This window comes from Cryptotermes secundus, unplaced genomic scaffold (genome assembly GCF_002891405.2).
Source record: "Cryptotermes secundus unplaced genomic scaffold, Csec_1.0 scaffold166, whole genome shotgun sequence".
Lineage (NCBI taxonomy): Eukaryota > Metazoa > Arthropoda > Insecta > Blattodea > Kalotermitidae > Cryptotermes > Cryptotermes secundus.
The window spans coordinates 1,327,812-1,338,688 of record NW_019720562.1 but is presented as its reverse complement, the minus strand read 5'-3'; the positions used below and the strand labels follow the sequence as shown (position 1 = coordinate 1,338,688).

At 40.9% G+C, this 10,877-nt stretch overlaps 1 protein-coding gene across 1 annotated transcript; it reads left to right on the top strand.

Moving 5' to 3' along the window:
* The first annotated feature begins 6,326 nt into the window (after positions 1 to 6,326).
* On the top strand, positions 6,327 to 8,009 carry LOC111868353 (fez family zinc finger protein erm). Its single transcript, XM_023858927.2, has one exon. The coding sequence runs from the start codon at positions 6,330 to 6,332 to the stop codon at positions 7,566 to 7,568; it is 1,239 nt and encodes a 412-aa protein (XP_023714695.2). The 5' UTR covers positions 6,327 to 6,329; the 3' UTR covers positions 7,569 to 8,009.
* The last annotated feature ends 2,868 nt before the right edge of the window (positions 8,010 to 10,877 follow it).

The window sequence follows — 10,877 nt, the reverse complement described above, 5'->3', positions numbered from 1 at the left end:
TATTTTAATAAATGTAACTAATTGAATCATGTCCGAATCTGAAAAAAGTTACTACAGTAACTATTGTTTTCAATTTACGGCGAATCATAAATTATTGGTTCCAGACACATTTCTGCTATGATACTTTGAACGAGATTCTAATTTATAATTTATTTATTTCTTGTGGCTGAACACGATAATTTTGTCATTATCTCTGACCATTCGCTCTTAACAATCCCCGAAACACCCTCCTTATTTCAGCTATGGCTGATGTCCCTGTACCCTGGACTCTTTCAACGTGTGAATGTAAATTACAGTATATTCTGCTCTTTTTTCTCGCTCTGAGACTAAAGTCTGTTGCTATCCTATTGCCTAATATAGTTTTTCTTAGTCTTCATATATGAACTCTAATTATTTAGATTATAAAATGCAATTCCCAAATTTTGAAAGAGTTATATAACAGTTACGATAAAGAACAAATTAATATTTTGGTAGCTGTTACTGATAATCTCGCCGACAAGCGGCGGTCTCTCGTCGGTATTATTTGCTTGCGGTCTAAATCCACGGATTTTTTTTTTTGCTTGATACTAATAATCGGGGAGGGCATGTTACTCTTATGAGTGTTGAATCTCAAATAAGTGGCAGTGACTGTGACAGTTCACTCTCAGAAATTTCCGAAATATCCGCCTTAGTACAGCTGAAGATTATGCAAAATGCTTATCAGAGAATGCAAGTAAAACGCCCTACTCTCGCAGATTCTGATCCCTAAGCTGATTAGAAACAAATTGTAGTAGAGCAGATGAGGAGAATTATAGGAGGAGCTACCCAAATTAATTAATTCTTTCTAAACGGCAGAGCGCGAAGCTCACTCAGAGGGGAAACTAAGAGAGTACAAGGGATGTAGACGAAATGCTCTGGAGTGATGAATATAAAGAGCACATAATGGCAGAGGAAAAGAGTTTAAACCCATAAGTTTCCTCACTTTAAGTTCTTATATGTAGGTCTTCCTAAACTCTCCGAAATTACATCTCTGTGCTACATATGCCACTAAAGTTGTCTACCTCGGCCACTTGGACACGAATACAACAATAGTAACAAAGAGTTTATCCCAGTATTATGATGGAAAGTGTCCACTGTATGAGGTATATTTGATGCTGGTATACTCCACGAGTCCAGAGTTCGTTTACTTTCCTCTTCAGGCGATTGATTGCCTTTATCCTGATATTTTTTATCGTTATTTTATTTCAAATTACTGCCGAAAGTTTGAATCGAACCCGGGTCATTTTGAAGATGTTAGTTTTATTCAAGCCTAAACATCGTCAATAATCTTATCTAAAGCATTAACAAAAGCCTGTCAGCATAATAACAAGTCACCTGCAGGAGGCAGCAGAGCCAACTCACGAAAGAGTACGCACATCAGTTACGGTTCAGACAATAAGAAATATCGAACGAAATATTGATATAATACATTAACAATTGTCACAGACCTTCAGAGATTTATCAGTACGTTTGCAATCCTAGTCCTAAGTAGCCCAAACACAATTTTGCAGGCTCAGACCCCAATCACGGAATGTTTAAGTGCATTTTTATCAGCTCATATCTTACTCTTTGCTAGAATGCCTCCAGTCTGGATGCCCTGCCATGAAATTGCTTCCCATGTAGAAGAGAGGAAAATATGCTACACGCTACTAGCTAGCCCAAAAACATCGTTACAAAATCGAGTTCGTTACCACGTCCTAACCAGTGCGTTCAAGTGAGGTCGACGCAATCCGAGCATGTATATAATTTTGCCTCTACAATTAAAAACTAAAACGTTCTTCTTATTACTTGCGTACAGTAGAATTGGGACTACAAATGTGACTAAATTGTAGGCCTGCAGGTAAAATTAATAAAATTAATTCGCTTAGTGGGTGGGGTGGAGTCCAGCTGGGTCCACTAGGCACGGCGGTCACTGATTGACCTATTGTACCTGCTCCCGGGTGATTATGATGATGGAGAATTTGGTGGAATGAAGATTGGTAGGGGAAACAGAAGTACTCGGAGAAAAGCCGCCACAGCGCCACTCTGTCCACCACAAATCTCACTCGACCAGAACTGAGATTGAACCCGGGCCGCCGCGGTGGGAAGCCAGCGACTAACCGCTTGAGCTATGGCGCGAGGCCTGCAGGTAACTGTCCAAATTCGACGGACATTCATGAGTTGAGTCCGTTATTATCGGGTTTTCTCCGAGCACTTCGGTTTCCCCCGCCAATCTTCATTCCACCAATTTTTCCATCATCATAACCACCCGGGGCAGGCTACAATAGGCCAATCAGTGGCCGCCGTGCCGAGTGGACCCAGTTGGACTCCACCCCCCCACTAAGCGAATAAGAAAGAAATTTAACCGCCAAGAATATTCCTGGTACTCATTTCAGATAGAGGCTAAGTCGATTGCAGAGCCATAGTGCTGCCGGAATGATTAGGTAAATTCAAAAAGTCCACCACAACGGGACTCGAACCAGCGACCTTCCGGCTAGTACCAAAGTATCTCAACCAACTTTACATTATAGTATTAAATTTACAATTAATCTTAATTTGAATAAAACATTTTTATATGGGACCTATATAATACGAGTAGATACACTCACAGTTAGTAATAAAAGAAAGTTCTTATTATATGTGAGATACCGGATTTGTCTAAAGTATTAGACCACTGTCTAATGTAAATACACTATACAAATTTTGCAGTAGGTACATTATCATTAAACAAAGAAATGTTACATACGTACTAAAAGGTAAAGTTATCCCTGTAACAGGCCGTGGGATCCCATAGGGTTGTGAGAGGTTGAGGCTTCCACATCTTCCAGACAATCGGCTAACAGATGGCGGTAAATTTGTCAGTTTTATGCGCCGGCCGCCCTTTAACCCAAAGAATATTCCCGGTACTCATTTCTGTTAGAAGCTGAGTAGATCCCAGGGCCATTGTTTGGCTGGAAGGATTAGGTAAATTGAAAAAAAGCACCTCGAAATTGAACCCGCGACCTTCCAGATTGTAGCAGAGTGCATCAACCAACTACGCTACCGCGTATCCCATTACATTCTTCCTTTGCAAGAATAATTAATTTACAAACTCGCATCAATTTATCACTCTTCGGATGACAACAGCATCTTAGTTCATCGACTTCGCTGGCCCTGTTTACCTGACACACCAAGAATTACTACGCTAACGCGAAAGTTCCTGAACTAACTCGTGGCAGAGAAGAAAGGCGGCCTTAATTTTATCCAGTAACTAACTAACTAACTTCATGGAGCTGCGCCCTTCTTGTGAAACCCCCAATTGTGCGGCGACTCACGAAATTTCCAACATTTTATGGAACCCAATGGTTCATTACCATGTTAAGAAGAGCCCTCCTCTGGTTCCTATCCTGTGCCAAATCAATCCAATCCATACCATCCCATCCTATATCTCCAAGATCCATTTTAATATTAACCACCCACCTATGTCTTGGTCTTCCTAATGGTCTCTTTTCTTCCGGGCTTTCTCAGAACTACCTTACATGCATTCCTCCCCGTTCGTGCGACATGCCCTGCCCATCTCATCCTCCTTCACTTGAACTTCTAATTATGCTTGTCAGAGTACAAGTTGTGAAGTTCCTCATTGTGAAGTTTTCTCCAACCTCCTGCCACTTCATCTCTCTTCGGTCAAAATATTCTCCTCAGCCCCTTGTTCTCAAACAATCTCAGTCTGTGTTCCTCCCTTAAAGTCAGAGACCAAGTTTCACACACATACAGAACCACGGGCAAAATTATAATTTTTTATATTTTAATTTTTACGTTTTTAGTCAGAGGATGAGAAGGAAAAAGGTTCTGGACTGAATGGTAGATTAATCCACCTGAGCTCCTACGTTTTCCAAAGCTGTGAACCTATATGAAATTTCAACACGACACTGCTCTTCACCATCTACCTCGTTTAATTTCTTGGCATTGGACCTCTCTATATGAGTTTTGTGAGTATTTATTTCCTCATTGTAAATTTTTCCCATAAATTTACCATCACTAGATTGTGGCCAGGATCACAATCTTCTGCCCTGAAGAATCGGACATCAAGTATACTTAAATACCATATCCTATCTATGAAAACATGATCTACATTTATTTTATCGAATAACAGTGAAAATTATAGATGGAAAAATTTATAATTGTTAAATTTAAGATCAAATATACTGTATAAAAAATGTAACAGCCTTTATCAATTGAGATCACAAAATATTATACAATAAGCTGACTGGAGTTGTGTCCACTTTAACTGCAATAAATAGAAGTTCGGTTTCGGAATATTTTATGATAATTAAAGAGAACTAAATATTAATAGACTGAAGTGCCTAAGTCTGATTGCTTAATATCGAAGTTTTCTATGTGTTTAGGCCTCCTTTTCTTTGAAGCACATTTGGGTTAATGGCTTTACAAGTTACGGCAGTCAGTCAGGCGCAAAGGTTGTTACAACTATGCCACCATCCCAAGAAAGCATTCATTTGGAGGTCCATCAAGAAGTGACGCTGTGAGCTTGCAATCTTGCAGTCACAATCCCCTATTCAGCCTGTGAAAAGGGATTAATTTTCGGGCTTGTGAGCTGGCTAACCGTTTCCACTGTCTCCACTTGTAGGAATTAATTACTTGCCCAGTTCTCCTCACCTTCCCTTTCTCTGTCTTCCTCCCCAATGTATACATTCAGTAAAATAGCCGCCTGTGAATAAGTTTGTCATTCACGACATCATGTCTAACTCTTCTAACACTTGCGAATATAAGACTCAAGGATGACGCTGCTACAGACACCTCTGGTAGCCTTCTCTGCTTTCAACAAAGTCAAAAAGAAAATACTGCATGAAATGGAATCTGTGAAGTTCTTTGAAACTGGAAAGAAGTTTGGTGCACATTATGTGAGATTTTAATTGTCGAATCGCGCTTCTACTCACTGAGATACTTTTACTGTAACTCACCAGCAAAATCTATTGGTCAAAATGCAGGCACCAAATTCGTCATATATGAAGGTCTACATTTTGTTCACTTTCGCCTATTCAAGTAAACATGCACGGTATAACCAATGTTAAATCTATAGAAGGGATACATCAGTACTGCAACAGTGACGCTTTCGATTTGTATTTCGGAAGTGCTCAGTTCGAATTTTGGCACGGTCACTGGCCATATTGACTGAGAGTATTCAAGTTTACCATTAGTATCGTTATATAAACCTTAAAAACATTAAAATTAGCCATTTTCGGGGAAATTAAAAGGCACATAAAAGGTGCAAGGTTATAACAGAAGATCTCAGACATAGAGCGAGATTTCTAGTACAGAAGAAGACAGCAGAGTTTACTATGCTATTTACAGTTGATATAAGAAATTCATGTTAAAAATGGAACAGTATTGTTAATGTCATCTGTGTCTTTAGGAAATACACTGTACGAAGCAGCATTCACACATTTCAGAAATTATGAGCCGGTATTCAGATTGTTGCATTATTATGGTGTTCAAATTGTGGCATGCAACAGAACAACATTTACAGTCTCAAGAGATACTGCGGTGGCATTGTGGAGTTCATACGGATGCAGTGTGAATATCTAGACAAAAAGAAATAAATGCGAGGAATCACTGTGCACTGAGGACGCAAGTAGCTAAGCGCTAGGCGAACAGTTGAAACACTTTATCCCCATGGACATCTTACTTCACACATGTACCCTTCCTACGTGCAGTATGCAAACCATTACACAGGCATGTATAAAACAATACTTGGACCATATGTTGCAGAAATGGGCTCGGCAACAGTGCCATCTGGTGAACCAGGGTAGACTCGGTAATGAACTTGTCAATTGACTGAGATGAACACGGACTGGGGCTACCACAAACACACATAACACACATTTACAAGAGTAAAGAAACCCAGCGAGCTTGGAGCAGGGGTGGGTGTGTGCAAGAGAGAGGGTGACGATATTGTAGCTATCAGCGATTCGGCTGTTCCCATTGAGCGATCTATGACAATTGAAGATGCAGGAAATGAGGGAGGGGAACTACACTGCTACTGTCTTTTCAAAAGATATGCTGTGATGTGGTGAGGGTCTGTCGAACGAACAATGTTCTGACAACAATCAGCCGCCATTGAGCGGTGTTCATTACGGAATGGCACTTTTCAAGCATCCCATAATTTCTTAACGAGGACAGTGGAGGATATTTGTTGATACTTTCATCATGAAAGAGAATCTAGTTCCCAGCTGACGCCTTAACGTCATATAGGCTCATACAAGGAAAACTTACGAGTTAAAATGTTTTGCGTCTTGTTTCTAGCGCGTTGCATTGTGGATGGAGAATCACTAGTGATGCAGCCTTTTCTACCTGGGGTTATGGCATCGGAGTCTTCAGCGAGCGTCACGACGGCTGCTACTACGGGTACGGCAGCGTCGGCGGCGACAACGGCGTCAGAGCGGGGACGTGCAAATTCTTCCAGTTCTGCCGCCAGGCCACTCACGTTCTCGATAGCGAAGATAATGGAACCGGACAAGCGGGTTTCAGAGCCAGTGTTTTCGTTCCCACAGTTTCCTTATCCTGTAAATCTTGATTCGGCATTTAAGAAATACGTACCTTCATTCCACCCGCAGGACCTACTCCACCAGTATCCGTTGCTGTATTATCATCCAAATCATCTTTTGAGGGTGTCTTACCCAACTAGTCCTGGAAGTACGTCTTGTAACGGACCGGTAGGCCCTTCGCCGGGTACGGAATCTAGCCCCATCAGCGCCAAGACTGCCGGACAGGGTCATGGTACCAGAGCTGCCGCGGTCTCCAGCTCTGAGCATAAGGTCACCGGTTCTGCATCACTCTCCCCTAAGCCACAGTCATCGCTGCTACAGCAGTCCCAACAGTCACCGGACCGCCTCACCAAGCGTTCTGCGTCCGGGGCGACCACTGCAAACAAACAGAAAAATTTCACGTGTCCCGAATGTGGAAAGGTTTTCAATGCGCATTACAATTTGACAAGGCATATGCCAGTGCACACAGGAGCCAGACCTTTCGTTTGCAAGATCTGCGGGAAAGGTTTCCGTCAAGCGTCCACTCTGTGTCGCCACAAGATCATTCACACAGCGGAAAAACCGCATAAATGTCAAACATGTGGCAAAGCCTTCAACCGCAGCTCAACGCTAAATACACATACGAGAATCCATGCAGGTTATAAGCCGTTTATCTGCGAGTTCTGTGGTAAGGGCTTCCACCAGAAGGGTAACTATAAGAACCATAAACTAACACATAGTGGTGAAAAGGCTTATAAATGCAATATATGTAACAAAGCGTTTCATCAAATCTATAACCTTACTTTTCATATGCACACACATAACGACAAAAAACCTTTTACGTGTAAAATTTGCGGAAAGGGTTTTTGCAGAAACTTTGACCTGAAGAAACACATGAGGAAATTACACGAGCCCCATGCAACAGGAAGTTCTCTAACGCAGGCATCTCCTCCGTCGTTTCCAAGTGTGTCACCGGCAGGCAGCCATGCGTTCATAGCTCCGTTCTTGTTACCACCTCCAGGGCCGACCTACATCTCCAAGATCTTGTGACCCAGCCACGGATGCTGCAGTATACGAGGAAACGGCTCTGTACCGCTCTTCGTGGCTCCCTCTGCCATCACGGGACCTACCCTGCATGCAGCGTGCCACGTTCTGGGTGCAAGGAGCAGGCGGCTCACACAGAACAGACTTTAATACTAGTATATCCGTTTCGCTTCGCAATAAAGTATTTATAATGCAGCTAGTTACTAAAACCTCGTTCATGAATGCAGAATTATTCCCAAACAATACACAGTAGACCTTCACACACAGGCATATATCGTATACATATACTACCACAGTCAGTAACTTCGTGGAATGGCCGCAAAGCGTCGTAAGGGAATTTACTGCCAACAGGTTTCGGAAATGTTTTCGACAGAGTCATCAACGTTGGCAGACTTGCATAGCGGCCAACGGCAACTATTTTGAGGGCCGATGTGGATCTGCTAAGTGTATGTGAATACCTTGTAATATGATGCGATAAAACCACATTCCACGAACTTAATGACTCTACCACGTATACGTGTGTGTGGGTGTGTGTGTGTGTGTAAGCCTATTTAATTCCTTAGCTTCTTGGGCAAGGGAAAATCCATTTACAGTCAATAGAGCCACACTATCAGGAGCAATTAGGCTATACGGAACAGAATAACTTTCGTAGCGCGGTCTAATTAAGTCGTTAGTCTCTTACTATTCGCTCAGAATGTAATACATCGATTTACTGAAGCTTATGTGTGTAAACAAAGTAACATAAAGCGGTTTTGTGAAGGCAATCCCTGACCACTGGATAACGAAAAAATTTCCAAAGAAAATAATATTATGCAAAATATTGCATGAAAATTATTAATTCCATCAGAATTTCTGGAGGGAGCTTTTAAGGAGACGTAGCTTTTCAGAAGCTAGACATGTGGTTCATTTCAACCAAAAGCTACACAGTCTAAGCTACACAATATATACAAGGGAAAGGACTGTATTATACAGTGCAGTGGCCGCGCCATAGCTCAAGCGGTTAGTCACTGGCTTCCCACTGCGGCGGCCCGGGTTCGATCCCGGGTGTGATCATGTGGAATTTGTGTTGGACAAAGTGGCGTTGGGGCGGGTTTTCTCAGAGTACTTCGGTTTCCCCTGCCAATCTTCATTCCATCAATTGCTCCATAATCACCCTCACCTATCATCTGGGCCTGGTACAATAGGCCAGAAGTGGCCACGGTACAAGGGAATTAGTCCCACCCCACTAGCAATAAAAAAATTCTACAGTGCAGAAGTAATGAATATGTAGGTCAACATGATATATATCAGTGGCACCCTGTAAAATTACTTCATTCAGTTTCTATCGCCCAAGTCAATAGCACGACAAATATTTCCCGTATCTATCTATCTATCTATCTATCTATCTATCTATCTATCTATCTATCTATCTATCTATCTATCTATCTGTGGCTATACAGCCCTTCTGGGCCTTGGTAGCTTTTTCAGTTTCCTAATCTTATACACAGTCGGTACTGTTTCTTGGATGGGGAATCCGCCCGTCGCAGGGCCGCTATACACACACACACACAGAGAGTAACACAGACACAGAATAAATGCGACACACATGCCTTGAATGGGATTGGAACCCACGATCTCAGCGTTCAAACGAGCGAAGACAGTTCATGCCTTAGACTGCGCGGTCACTATGATCGACCCTGTCTCTTGCTAGGCATACTACGTGTATTTCGAGTCTTAGTGTACTGAGTACTGTGTATGTGAGGATCTACTGTGTACATCAGCAGGACATACAATCGAGTAGTAAATACAGAACTGAGGGGTTGACCCAAATTACTCTTAGCGGTTACCTGTAACTGGTTCTTCGTTATTCGATATCAGTGCTATTCGTAACATTTTACAGTGTAGAAACTAAAGTCACCTGCTTTCAAGCCACAAGTGTTTCTTTTCTGTTGTTATAACTTTATACCTCTGGGAACTAAGTAAAGGAGATAATACAAGGTTGAAGGCTTTTTCCAGTTTCCTTTTACATTTTATATTAATTTGTTACATAAAAATATTATGTGCATCTATTTCATTTGTATCAGAATTGAGAAAGATTTTACAAATATCTGAACAATGGAAGAATAAGGAACATCAAGCGCTCGTTAAAGTCTTGCTGGTGATATCTTTTATGCGAACAAGGCGCATTGCAGCGATACATTCTCCAAAAGGGAGGAGATATAGGACCAAAACCATAGCCTTCAACATCAGTTAAGTAACACGGAAACCAAACAGCAAACTGTACCTCATAACTTGTTCTTAAGGCAGATATTTCACAGCAAGGACTAAGTTATAATTACATACTCGTGGGGCAAAAAGTCTCGGATTATGAGAAAAAAACACCATAAAACTGCCGATTTGATAATAGTTATTATTTCTGCCGCTCTGATTAAAATTAACATAAAAGTTTCTTGGGAATTTTATATTAACTTCCAAATAAAAAAATATGGCACTAAGAACCTGGCAGTAATCCTTAAATCGATTCTAATATTATTTGTCTTATGCGCTGACCAGATTCAATTTATTGGTAGAATACGTGCAATACCGTTGCAAATATTATATTTTATGTATTAGGGATCTTTTCAGAAAACCTCTTTAAAATTCAATTGCTCTATTTATTTACACAATGTTTACGTTATCAAAATTTTGCCGTGTGAACTTGAGTAGAATAATTCATTCGCTTTTATTTTACCATCATTATTTTATTCAGGTACCACAAATTGCCCTAACTTTCACCTACCAAGATGAACTTCGTGTCAGAAGCTGAAGGTAGCATACATGATTCAGAATTTGGTAGCGACTGGATTTGCAACGGATAATATAAATCGTGTAATTTAGCTGTCCTTGTAAGTAAATTATAATTTTTACTCTAGCACAACGATATTTACATTGTTTATATTTCTATAGGTCTAATTCAATGATCGAAGGAAAAGATGAAACACTAAATGCTGCAATGAGAATTATCGATCCTTCGTGCATCATTTCAGATTTATGAGTTGGCATATACCGATCAAGTAACTTGGAAATTATAGGCATGCCCTGCTGCCACGGCTAGTTACGTTTCTGGAGGGTTCACAAAACGAAATTTCGTAATGCGATTCGTCATTGTCTGTAACAATAACATAAGTGGGAGGGGGGGGTTACTTTCAAGAGCAAGGGCAACAAAAATATAAATCACTATTTTATTTCCTGAAAATAAATGCATAAGCATCAGGTACATATTAGGTTATGCTATAACAATTTTATACCCTATTATGATTTAAGAATACCGTTAAAAACTGTTGATTTTTTAACGAA

Coding starts and splice junctions, on each gene's coding strand:
- LOC111868353 (XM_023858927.2), top strand. CDS start 6,330: ATGCAGCCTTTTCTACCTGGGGTTATGGCATCGGAGTCTTCAGCGAGC.